At 42.8% G+C, this 13327-nt stretch overlaps 1 protein-coding gene across 1 annotated transcript in view; it reads right to left on the minus strand.

The window, feature by feature from the left end:
* Positions 1–428: 428 nt before the first annotated feature.
* Kcnq5 (potassium voltage-gated channel subfamily Q member 5) overlaps positions 429–13327 on the minus strand; it is a 550136-nt gene continuing 537237 nt past the window's right edge. Inside the window, exons 12-14 of the mRNA XM_032900855.1 lie at positions 4320–4451; positions 3395–3524; positions 429–1868 (exon numbers count right to left, since the gene is read on the minus strand). Of these exons, the coding sequence (XP_032756746.1) occupies positions 906–1868; positions 3395–3524; positions 4320–4451 (1225 nt within the window). The 3' untranslated portion in view covers positions 429–905. The remainder of the gene's footprint in view (positions 1869–3394; positions 3525–4319; positions 4452–13327) is intronic.

A 13327-nucleotide genomic window follows, 5' to 3' on the forward strand; every position in this document is an offset into this window, starting at 1 on the left:
ATGGGAATTGCTAGTCACCCTGGCCATTTGAGAAGACAGGATGGGCAAACCTGTGGTTGTATCCTGACAGGGAGACCAGCCCAGTTGCACACAGGCTGTTAAATCCACCAGCATTTCACACGCTTGTAAAGAGGTTGACCATTTACAGAGCTGACTCCTCCAGTAGAGGCTATGTTGTCATGAAGTGGTTAGATGCCAAAGGAAGAGGGACACTCCTCCCCCACTGGCCCCCAATAATATTATTTGGCCATACTCTAACCGGAAAACATTCTCAGCATAAAGGACAACATGAAAACAATGTGCAAATTTGCTTGCCACAGCGCTAAGTCACCAGAAGCACACAGATTGACATTCAAATTACATTGATGAAATGACTTAGGAGGAATGGGTTGGCAAAGGTCTCTTGAAATAAGCAGCCATTTCGGTTGTATTCCAAATTCTGCTTTACTTGTGTTATTAGCAGCTGTTGATAGCCATTGTGTCTAAAACATACATTATGGCCTAATTTTGAAAATGTACTTTGTATCTAGTCATAAAGCAGAAATGCCTGAAATTTGAAGGTGTTTACTCTCACAATTTCAAAATACAGCGTCAACTCTTGCAATTGAACTAATATCCCGACATCTTCACACACCCCATAGCATCAGCAGCGACTGTTGGCTTGGGATTTTAGACTCAAGGTACGTTATTAAATGCATGGGTTAATGTCGATGTACCTTGGAATTTCTGCCACCCCTAAACATGCATTTTCATGCAATTAAAAGATAACGGGCGTATACATGGCCTTTCATGTTCTTCCTGACTCTTGCGCGATTTTTTAACTTTTTAGAAGGGCTTTCAGAGTAGTTCATGCAGTGATATGTATGGCTAAAAGAACAGCTACGCTTAGAAAGGAAACAAAGAACTTAGTTCAGTTTGACGTGAGGCAAACTGAGGGCATCCGTACTGTCTCCCGTCTTACAAATGTTCTGAGATGACCGTGACCTTCCAGTCCTTAGAGAATCTGATGAGAAAGCAGTTTCCCCGGCAGGCGGTGGGGTGCCGTCAAAAGTATCCGTTTCTGTCTCCTCGGCACCGACCTCCTCATCAGTTATAAACAATTTGGATTCTCTCCACTTGGGATAAAAATCTTGGCTGCCTCGAGAGCCGCTTGACTCGCTGCCCGAAAACTGTAAGTTCAGTTCCTCTGTCGATCTGATCAGGTTTTGTACAGACAGAGATTTGCCCAAGTCCTTGGGCACCATGGGGCGGACGGACAACAGAGTTTCCCCTCCCATGTCAAAACTTTTCCTCAGGGCACGGTCCTTGGTCAGGTTTGACTGGGCGAACTGAACGTTTTCCTTGGAGGCAACAAGGCAGGTGGTGACGTCAGAAATACTCTCGTGTACGCCAGGGGTGTTGGACAGCAGGGGTTCCGGCCTGGATAGATGCTTGATGGCTGAGAGAGGAGGTGGGATCTGTAAAGTTGTTGGGGCTGCTGGCTTGGGCGCGGCGCTTATTTGGTTTGCAAGGTTATTGGTGGCCACCACGGAGGAGCCGTCGTTTTGACTCATTGGCACCTGTGTAGCTTGGCTGTGCATAGTAGGGCTAAGCGCGTAGAAAGTCTGGGCACTGAACTCATTTGGCGTTAGGATGAACTGCAGGCCTCTTGAGATGTTGGCACTGGCTGACCTGCTTAAGCAGCCACTGTTTTGCGCGGAGCTCGACAGGTCTTTGCTCTCCACGGGACTTTGATAGTCAGAGGTCTGTTCACATTCAAAGGGCGGGATTTGGAAGGACGTCAGAGTGAGGGCCGAGGCAGAGCCTTTCCGGAGGACCTGCTGGTAGATATCCAGCAAGCAGTCCAGCTTGGATTCAATGGATTGTACCTGGAAGTGGAGAGAATGGTTATACACCAGCCCACGCTAGTATGAAGAACTGACTTGACTACTGGTGCTGAAAAAGGTGAAATAAGATTGCATTGATACAGGCTGGGAAGATGGCTCAGTGGTTAAGAGCACTGTGCTCTTCCAGAGGTCCTGAGTTCAAATCCCAGCAACCACATGGTGGCTCACAACCATCTGTAATGGGATCTGATGCCCTCTTCTGGTGTGTCTGAAGACAGCTACAGTGTACTCATATAAAATAAATAAATCTTAAAAAAAAAAAAGATTGCATTGATAGGCTGAAGAGATGGCTCACTGGTTAAGGGCACTGACTGCTCTTCCAGAGGTCCTGAGTTCAATTCCCAGCAACCACATTGTGGCTTACAACCATCTGTAACGGAATCTGATGCCCTCTTCTGGTGTGTCTGTGGATGGCTATAGTGTACTCATATTAAGAGTAAGTATATAATAAATCTTTTTAAAAATTGTATTGACAAAGTAATATAAATACTATGAAGGCCACTCCAGTTCTAAATCTATGAAGAGTCACACTCACTCGCTAGTTGTGACAGGGCACTTGAGAGGCAGAAACAGGAAAGTCTCTAAGTGTTCAAAACCTGCCTGGTCTATGTAGTGACTCCCAGCCAGGGCTACATAGTGAGACCTTGTCCCCTAAGCCCCGAAATAAATATGATAAATGCTTTCAAACGGATTCCATTGAGAAGACTCTTGGAGAAGATGTGGCCTCAGGGTTAACGGATAACCAATGTTTGCCACAATTATGGTGAGACTGTTAAATCTTGTCTCAAATTAAGGTAACTAGAGGAGATACCATGAAACATAAAACACAGCTGACAGATTTTTGCTGTCTTACCGCTGACATTCTACAGTTGCTTCCCGATAAATATTAATCGACAAGATGAAAGTTTCTTTTCCTTCAGTGGAGACACGAAGGTGTTTTAAAGAACACCGTCTTTGCATAACGCAATTAAATATTCTCCATTTCATTCTTACAACTTATACTGACCATTAGGATTGACTCTAGGAGGCCAGGCATGGTGCATACACCTTTAATCCCAGCACTGGGGAGGCAGAGGCAGGTGAATCTCTGTGAGTTCAAGGCCAGCCTGGTCTACAAATGACAGCCAGAGCTCTGTAGAATGACTGTCTCAAAAACAAACAAACAAACAAACAAACAAACAAACAAATAAAGAAACAGAACCAGACAAGATTAACTTTAGGAGCTGGAGAGATAGCTCAGGCTAAGGGCACTTATAGGGACCAGGGTGTGATTCCCAGCACCCACAGCACCACACTCCATCCCCAACTCCAGTTCTAGGAGATCCAGCAGCCTCTTCTGACCTCCTTGGGCACTAAAGTTCGGGCACAGACATACATGCAGGCAAAACACTCACGCACCTAAAATAAACGTTAAAATGATCAGCATGAATCTTAACAGTTAAGTTCCATATGCTCGGCTCTGATTAATGAGCCCCAGCTGAGAGTGAGCGAGTGGGGTTGAGCCCTACCTGTTTTTCAACCTTCACAACGCGGCCCAGCATGCTGAGGTCATCCGTCGTCGTCTCGTGTTCTGCCGTTATTTTCTCTCGGCTCTTTTTATCTGATGTGATTTGTCCTTTTCCAAGAATTTGATCAACGCTGCCAGGCAAAGAAGATATCTGTTTATAGGCGCTGAATAATGTGTGTGTGTGTGTGTGTGTGTGTGTGTGTCTGTGTGTCTGTGTGTCTGTGTGTGTCTGTGTCTGTGTGTGTGTGTCTGTCTGCCGGTACCTTTGGAAGTGTCAGATTCTCTGGGAGCTGGAGTTACAGGCAGTTGTGAACCACCTGACATGGGTGCTCTCTGGACGAGCAGCAAGTGTTCTTAGTTAAGACACCTCTCCAGCCCCTGATGATTTTTCTTAACACAGCGTCACATATGATTACTTGATGAAGGGAGTCACTTAGGAAGGAAGGTCTAGAGGAAAACTGTCCGGGCAAAATAACTCATCTCCACCTTGGAGCAGTCAGTTTTGAGTTCTACCGTAAAAGCCATGTGACCATAATTCTGATAATTATACACTGATAGAACAGATTCAATGAGGACTTGTTTGATACCTGATATGTGGGTGATAAGCAGGTTAAGTGTTCTACTGCACTGCCATGTTAGCGTATCATTAATATTGACTGGTTAGTCAGTGCCAAGGTCACTACGTTACAAACTACACTGACTAGTCAATGGCCAGGTTAACCCTGTGAGGCACCACTGACATTGTCTCCATTTCCCAGAAGATATGTGGAGGCCGTCAGAGTGTGACATACCTACATGAAAAGAAGAATTCAATCATGTTAAAAGGCAACCACCCTGTTGCCTACCAAAAATGAATCAGAAATACAGAATTAAGAGGTTTTGCGTATCGTAGGAAACACCAAATAGTTTCCATACCCATTGCTTACCGTGTTTGAAGGCTTTTAATTCTACATAGCATGTCCAGATGACCAGCAGAGTATTGCTCAATGACATCCTTTACATCATATGGGCGTAATGTTTCCTTAAACTTCCGCTTTGCAACATGAAACTTCATGATTCTGTATCAATACATATTGGATATTATTTTCCCCAACTTTGTCAAAATAAGTTACTATATGTTTTTTAGAAAATATAAAAAAAAAATCTCATAGTGGTAAAGATCTATAACCCCATTTACTCTGGAGCCAAGGCAGAAAGATTGCAAGTTCAAAACTTGCCTGGGCTACATGGCCAGCTTGGAAAACTTAGCGACATCCTGTCTCAGGACAAAAATGGGTCAAAGATACAACTCAGTAGTAGGAGACTTGCTTAGCATATGTAACACCCTAGGTTTTTGTAAAATATATATATATATATATATATATGAAACTCTGGAAGCAAAAATCACATATCAAATTATTTAATGGTCCTATAGCAATGCAATATAAAAGGGTTAAAGAGAGCATTGTTAAGAATATTTCATCTGAGACATACCTTTGGCATAGCAAGACACACTAAAAAAAGAAACTAAACATCAAGTGTTATATCTGTTTAATACCCATTGGAATCTCCAGTTAAAACTATAGTTGAATGCAATTCTTCGTGACCACAGACATTCAAGATACCGTAAGATCGAGCGACAATATCTCTCGAAAATTTGAGGGAAGCATTTGATCTGAACTTCACATGCACTCACATGCACGCGTGTACACACACACTGAGACAAACAAACATACACACATACCCTTCTCACTCAAGTAAGCCTTCCTCCACAGAGTATTTGTCCAAGTAGTCTTTTATGAAATTTCATCTTCCCCCTCCCTCCCCTTCTCCCTCCCTCCCTCCTTCCTTCCCTTTCTCCCCCTCCCTCTCTTTCTTTTTATTTTTCTTTCTTGAGGTATATATACCTCAAGATATATATATATATATATATGCCACAGAACACACGTGGAGTTGGACAACAACCTGGAGAAGTCCATCCTCTCTTCCAATCCTGTGGAAGCCCAGGGATCAAATTTAGGTTGTCAGGCGAAGTTGCAAGCATTTTTTTCCTGTTCCTTGTATGTATCTTTGAGATGCAAGTGTGTTGCAAATCTCAAAGTAATGCTTTGAAATTTGTAAAAAAAAAAAAAAAAAAAAAAAACTCCCGTAAACTGTTTCTGCCTATAGTTTTGAATTAGCTAGCCATTTTGTTTCTTTTCAAGCACAGTTATCAACGGAACTTGGATATAAGCATGCTGTAAAGGGTAAGAGTTCATTCATTACAAGGCTTCCGTTAACTTGAGCCCCAGATTGGAAAGCTGTATTTCACCAGTCACTTTGGTGATGCTACCAAGTAGCTCCTTTGGTTTGGTAATTAGTTACTGCAACAGTGTCATAAAGTGGGTTTAAAGGCAAAGGAGCGTGGCATTTTAATTAATCTGTGCAGCCTCATTGCTGGTAAATGTTAAACCTGATGGTGTTTTTTCAACCATTAAATAGTTCACTGATTCCTATTATAGCAGTCATGGATTCCAAACAGCGAGCTGGTCTCTGTTCTAAAGACTAACATTTATCATCCTTCGGTTAAAAGTGGAAAGATTAGACTTTAAAGAGAAAATATCCATTATCTATCTGAAGTGATAGGTTATTTGACTAAATCCAAGTTGTTTAGTAGTTTAAAAACACCAAACTCTATCTTCTAATTGTATCTTTAACCTCCCACTAATTATATCCTAATTACTGTTGAATCACTCATCCACAACATCCTAACTCTTAACCATATTTTTCAACGCCAATCTCCTTATTTAGGAAAGGGATTTTGTGTTTGTTTCTTCTTTTCCTCCTCCTTTTCTTCCTCCTTTTCTTCCTCTTCCTCCTTTTATCTTTTTCTATTTTTTAAATTTTTGTCCTTCTTGTTCTTTTTTATTTCATGACACAGTTTCTCTGTAAAAGCCTTGGCTGTCCTAGAACTCGTTTTGTAGACCAGGCTGGCCTTGAACTCACAAAGATCAATATGCCCTCTGCCTCCAGAGTGCTGTTATTAAAGGCGTGCTCCACCATACTCAGCAATGTGTTTATCTGTTTGTTTTCTTAAAGCCATTTAGGAAAAAATTTTCAGCAGAAAGTAGAGGAAGTCTGGGTGGGGCTGGGAAAACTTGGTTTTGAAAGGCCTGAGTCTAGATCCCTACTATTCACGTATGATCTCAGACACAGCTGGGGCTCCAGGTTCAATCAATGGAGAGATATCAAATGTCAATCTCTGGCCTCTACCTGCACATGCACCTCTATGTACCCACCCACATAAACATGTATGCACACACTTGTATGCATAGTGCATTATGCCTTAGCTTCAACAGGACTGGGAGAGATATTCCTTTCTGCTTTATACATCTTAGAGTGACTTCCTCACCTCCCCCAAATAAGTAGCCAGTCCATAGCAAAGCACGATCCCACCCAGTTCTTCCTGGCTCCCATCTTAAACCCTCATCTCCCATGTTGACAATGAGAAGATGCTGGGGTCCCGGGTGGGGCTGGGTTCAGCAGCATGTTTCCGCTGCCTGCAGCCTGCCCACAGTGGCCTCTTGTGTCTGCCTAGAAGTAGATACCTTTTAAACTGAATTACTTTTTTTTTTTTGTCTTAATGAGGACCTCCCTTTATTTAATCAATAAAGCAATGCACTAGTTACAGATGCCATTTATTTCATGTTGCATGTTGCCGTTTCTACTTTTTAACTACATACCACAGCACGCACAGTACATCATTTTAGGATCATCAAAACCATAGGAAAGAAAATATGACTAGCATCTAAATCAAACTTGTGGCTAAGCACTGAGGTGCCTCTCTATTCATTGCAACCAAGTCAGGAGTTGAAGGCCAGGGTGGGCAACATAGCAAGATCCTGCTAGAAACAGCAAGGCAACAACAATAACCTTAGGTTTTATTTCTGGGACACTACTATACACATTTTGGAAGCAACCTATACCAAGTTTGCTCTAAGGAAGACGAGGTATGAGTGATGCCCCTTTTCTATATCAGAATTGTCTTCTCAGTTCTTTAGGGACAGACATTTTCATAGTCAAAGTCAGAGGTAGAGAGAGGAAAGCGAATGAGGAGTAGGAGAGCCTGAGAAAGCATCTCTGAGGATGTCTTGCTATCCTTGTTCCTGTGGCATTTCATCCTTTCTCTGGTGATGACTGGGAAATTCCAAACCTGGATGTGAGCATTCCGTATGATCCCCAGGATGCTCAGCTGGGCGGTACGGGTACAAAGTTGGACACGACATAGATAGCTCTTGCCCTCTTCGATGGCTCTCTAATGGTCATGGCTTTCTGGATGCCTTGCACCGTGCTAAGCAGTTTATCTGCATCACACCCATTCGAAAGTAACAATTTTCCACTTTCCTCTTGGAGTCAGGGGAAAGGAAGAGTTTAAGTAACCCACTCCAAGGCCATTCACCTCTTAAGTGGTAAGTTATTGCTGGTGCCAGGGATCACAGTCTACCAATCCAGAGAGCTCCCTCACAGGGAGGATTGGAGCCAAGAGGCTTCAAAGCTGCGAGGCAGATGGTCGAGGCTAGTCACGTGACCTCTGGCATGCGTACCAGTGAGTCTAAAGCAACACTCACCATGTTGTCCATATTCATCTCTGTCTTTCTTCCCCAAGGGACCCGTACTGGCAATTTACTCTGCTCTCAAAAAGTTTTCCTCTTTCCCTGCCGATTGTAATATTTTCTTTTTGAATGAATGTCGGGGTTCTCTGCTTATTTATATCCTGGTTCAGTATACATACATTACTCTTGACGTAGTCTCTCGTTTTACTTTGTACTTTGGAGTGTATTATCTCCCAGAGGGCAGAGAGTGGACCCGTTACCAAGGGGGAAGAAATGAAGCTCCTGGCTTAATAATTCTAAACCTCAGGAAGAAATGAGATTGTTGAAAATTAAGGAAATATTTATTTTTGGCCTTTCAAGAAAGGTTTTCTCGGCAACCCTGCCTGTCCTGAAACTCACTCTGTAGAGCAAGCTGACCTTGAACTCACAGAGATCTACTTACCTTTGCCTCCTGAGTGCTGGGATTAAAGGCATGTGCCACCATGTCTGCCTTGAGAGAAGTGTCTTAAGAGAAGCCATTCAACTATGAATTTGAAATGTTTTTTAATTATTCCTTTACTCGCCTCTCTAAGACCATTGTATTTAAGATACAGAGATGACTTCTAGCTATAAAAATAAGCAAAGTAAGAGAGATCTGGGGTCTGGGAAGTCCCGGGTTAGCAGGTAGAGGGTAAAAGTTCATTTTGTGTCTTGGGCCAGCCTGGGAATTCTGTCTTCGCTCTCCCGACATAGGTAGGCATAAATATGGAGAAACTGAAGAACCCAGATGAAGGGCAAGAAGGAATTCTAGGTGAAAGGGCATAGGCTGAAAGTTGTGTATCCTAAAGGTCCAATGGTTTCTGCCTGAAAGACAAACTCCTGGAGAAGACAGACAACCCGGTGACACTGAATTTGCACCCAACAAACTTTGGGTTAGAGTTTTGACCTAGCTGTCATTCCTGACCCCTGCTTTAGATAGGAACTAGGAGGAAAGGGCCAAGAAACCAGGAACAAACGAAAGGCTATAAACCGGCTGGTCAAGGAGGTCAAAGACTTTGGGGGCCTCTGCCATGTTTACAAAAGAAGTGGTGATAGCTTGTGCAATGCCTGGGGAAAAAAGGAATTATTTTGGACATTGCACCAGGGTAAAAATTAAGGCCTTTAAAATATATTTAATAATTAGGGTGATGATAGTATTAGACTGTACTTCTTAATATACTTGGAGAGAGGTGTATAATTATTTTGCAGATAAGGACCCATACAGAGAGAGGCCAAGTCACTTGGCTCATGTTTAAGGAACTATCTATCAACCATGGGATAGGAAATGAGTCAGTTTGACTCCAGAGTTAAGCCCTTAATTATTACAGTCTCCTATTGCCTTAATATCTTGGTACTTTGATGTACTAGAGCCCTTTCCACTCACACGTGCCTGACACATAACACGCTCAATAAACCTTTGCCAAGTGAATGGCCCGGTCTTATGGCACTTCCTGGCTGGCCTTTGGGGTCCCCTAAATGAAAGGCTGAGAAGTCAGTTACACTCAGAGAATTCTCTTCTTCACGTGAGTGAGTCGCATGTATTACAGGGTTAATGCAACAGGCGAGAGCTAAGGATTCCTCGGTCAATCTCTTTGGATGCTCTTGGTAATCAAGAGGAGTGGAGAAATCTGATCCTGTTGAACAAAGCTGAGGTGCTGCAGTCACACCACTAGAGGGCGCAAAAGATTCACCGCAGACTGAATAGGCACCTCTTCCAGAAACTGGAGAAGCCTGCTCCCACATTTTCTGAGAAGTAAGGAACTACAGCTAAGTTAAACCTCGGGCAGAATATATCTATAAATACAAACACATGTGTGCTTCTGAGGCTCTAAGGAAACGTAGGTGCATTTGTTGTGTTGCCACGAGTTATAAAATCTCACAAGAGTCTCCTTCCAGTATCTCTAAATCGGGGTGAAGACATGAATATGTAGACAGAATAATGGGAAAACAGAAGCAGCAGTGACTACAACAGATGGATGGCCCGGCCAGCAGCCAAACCAAGTGCAGGGCAGAGAGGGCCCAGCTGACTGTGAACTGAAGAGGCGTTTGATTGACTGTGAAGACAGCACTATTTCCCAAGCTTGGCTGCTCTTTGGAATCACCCGGGGAGCTTGGGGCCCTGACTCTAATTCTGATTTAATTGGTCTGGGATATGACCCAGAGAGTTTTGATTTTCTTTCTCCTCTTATTTTGAGACAGAGTTTCACCATGAATTGCCCATGCTGGATTTAGATTCTGAGATTCAAGTGGTCTGAGTACCTGGGAAAACAGGCTGTAGCTACCAGACTAAGACACATCGATACACACATATGTACAAACACACATATACACGCACAAACACACACATTTCCTTTGTAGTGCTATAGACTGAACCCAGGGCTTTATGAATGCTAGAAAAGTGTGTTTTGTGGTTTTGTTTTTTCTTAGCCACAGAGATTTAATGGTGGCACTCTTGGTCTTGTTTGCCTGCTTTTGTGATAGGAAACAGTTCATTTCATCTGATAGTCCACCACTGAAGGAAGCCTGTGTAAGACACAAGCCCCTTCAGCCAAAGCACTTTCAGACTAGTAAGACAGCTGACAAATGGACAGAAGGCAGCACAGGTCAAGATGAGAGCATAGGAAAGGAGTGTTCAGCTGGACTGGAAAAAATGCTAGTCCACAATTTCTGGATGTGACAGCCTGTCACAGGCCCTGCATACCCATCTCTAAGGCATCTGATAGTATATTCCCCTGTCTCTAAAGTGCATGTGTGGTCCCTCTCTGGACAGTCTTTCTTCCTACTTTGTCTTGGTTTCTTGGCATCCTATGCTCAGCTGTTCTGGATTTCACAGCCTTTCTTCTCAGTTTGGAAAACTCTATTTTCTGATGTTTGAGTTGCCATCAAATGCAGCCTCTGTATACCTTTAAAATCAAAGGGTCCAGGGTGTGGTGGTATATGCCTGTAGGCAGATGGATCTCCGTGAGTTCAAGGTCAGCCTGGTCTACAAAGTGAGTTCCAGGATAGTCAGGGCTACAGAGTGAAACCCTGTATAAATAAATAAATAAATAAATAAATAAATAAATAAATAAATATCAAGGGCCCTTCCTGGGGTGGTGATGCTTATTATTGAGTGACATGGAGATGCTGGATTGACAAATAACCCAAGCCTACCCCAAACTCTCAATTTTCAGACCTTAACTCAAGTGTGGTAGCATTCATGGAGCATACTGAATAGGCAACCAGATCTACATGATTTGGAAATTTGTGTCCCTCTTGTAAGTATGTGCTGTTACTCATTATGGTATTTAGTGATATTGTTTTCCTGTTAATATACGGACATAATTCAGCAATGTATGCTTTTATTTGTAGGCTAAGTATTTTTTGAAGCCTTGGAGAGTTTAGATGCCCCGACTCTTTCTGTCTGTCTTTCTGTCTGTCTTTCTTTCTCTTTCTTTTTAGCTTTTTTAAAAATGCATTTTATGTATGTAAATAATTTGGCAGAATGTATGCATGTGTACTTGGTGTATGCCTGGTGTCTGTGGGAGGTTAGGAGAGGGCACCAGATCCCCTGGAAGTGGAGTTACGGAGAGTTATGAGCTACCACGTAGCTGCTGGGGACTGAACATGGGTCTTCTGTAAGAGCAACAGATGCTCTTCACCACTGAGTCATCTCCAAGCCCAATTTCTTTCTTTTTTTTTTTTTTTAAGATTTATTCATTTTATTATATATAAGTACACTGTAGCTGTCTTCAGATACACCAGAAGAGGGCATCGGATCTCTTTACAGATGGTTGTGAACCACCATGTGGTTGCTGGGAATTGAACTCAGGACCTCTGGAAGAGCAGTCAGTGCTCTTAACCATTGAGCCATCTCTCCAGCCCCCCAAGCCCCATTTCTTAGTAGAGATATTTAAATTGGCTTCACTTGTATACAGCGTGTCTAGTTTTCTCACTAGAGGTTGTGGCGATTTAAGTATGCTTGGTCCATGGGATGTGGCACTATTAGGCCTTGTTAGAGGACATATGTCACTATAGGATTGGGATTTGGAGGTCTCATCTATGTGTGCAAGTCTGGCCAGTGGATCCAGAGTTTCTCCCTGGCTGCCTGTGGACCAGGATGTAGAACTCTCTTCTCCTTCAGCACCATGTCTGTCTGCCTGGATGCTGCCATGCTTTCTGCCATGGTGATAATGGACTAAACCTCTGAAACTGTAAGCCAGCCCCAGTTCATATTTTCCTTTCAGTGGGAGAGGATACACTTAGTCCTGCAGAGACTTGATGTGTTAGGGTAGGGGGGATACACAGGGCTCTTCTCAGAGAAGGATTGGGGGATGGGGGAGGGATTGTATGAGGGAGGTAATGGGAGGGGGCTGATAATGATCAGGATGTAAATTAAGAGTTGCCTTGGTCATGGTGTCTCTTCACAGTAATGAAACCTTAACTACTGCACAGGTATACCAGTTGGCTGGCTTAGAACATGTTTCTGTGTCTGTCAAAAGAGCCTCCCCCCCTTTATTTTGAGAGAGCTCTGTGTATTTCTTGATATCCTGAAACTCACTAGGTACACCAGAGATCTGCCTACCTCTGCCTCCTGAGCACTGGGATTAAAGGCAAGTGCCATCATGCCTGGCCTAAATTATTATTGTTCTCTAGCTGAATGACTACAGAGGACGTTCTGAAAGCTTGGTGAATTTTCTTACTAAGAAAGGTAGTAAAACTGAAGTAGAATCTTGCAGTTTCAAGTAAGTCTATAAATAGTTAACTTGCCTCATAGGGTCTGCTTAACCTTGGTATGGTATCTAAATACAGGGATTTTGTTTTTCTAGGAGAACAAAATTCTGCGTAAACTTTAAAAGCATGGAAGGACTATGCAAAAAGTGCTCATACACTCTGTTGTTCTTAAATCATTTTGTTCCAGCAACACAAACAGACTCGGTTTAAATTATAAATAAATAAAAGGTTAAAAAAACCCAAACATCTCTGCATGCCATCACCCTGTGCCTCCTATAGGAACAGTAGTTTAATTCGGCCTCAATGAAAATCTGGCCACAAGTCATTATCTTCCAAGCAAAACCAAAGAATATCCTAGGGAATACATTAGCTGATTTTAAAAAACATGTGCTAAGTGATCCTTACAACATTCTTCTGGCGGCTCCCTGCCCTTAACTGTAGCACGGCTGTCAAGAATGTCTTAATAGTGACTGGGAAACAAAGAACCATTACCTCTGTTAAAACAAGGAGGAAAATAAGACATCAGCAAGATAAACAGCTCGTGATGACTGAACAGCTTTGTAGACTTAAAAACAACAGCAACAAGCACAACCAGCAAGCACAGCCTCCTCCCTGTGGAGTATTTGTGTCTG

This window comes from Rattus rattus, chromosome 4 (genome assembly GCF_011064425.1).
Source record: "Rattus rattus isolate New Zealand chromosome 4, Rrattus_CSIRO_v1, whole genome shotgun sequence".
Lineage (NCBI taxonomy): Eukaryota > Metazoa > Chordata > Mammalia > Rodentia > Muridae > Rattus > Rattus rattus.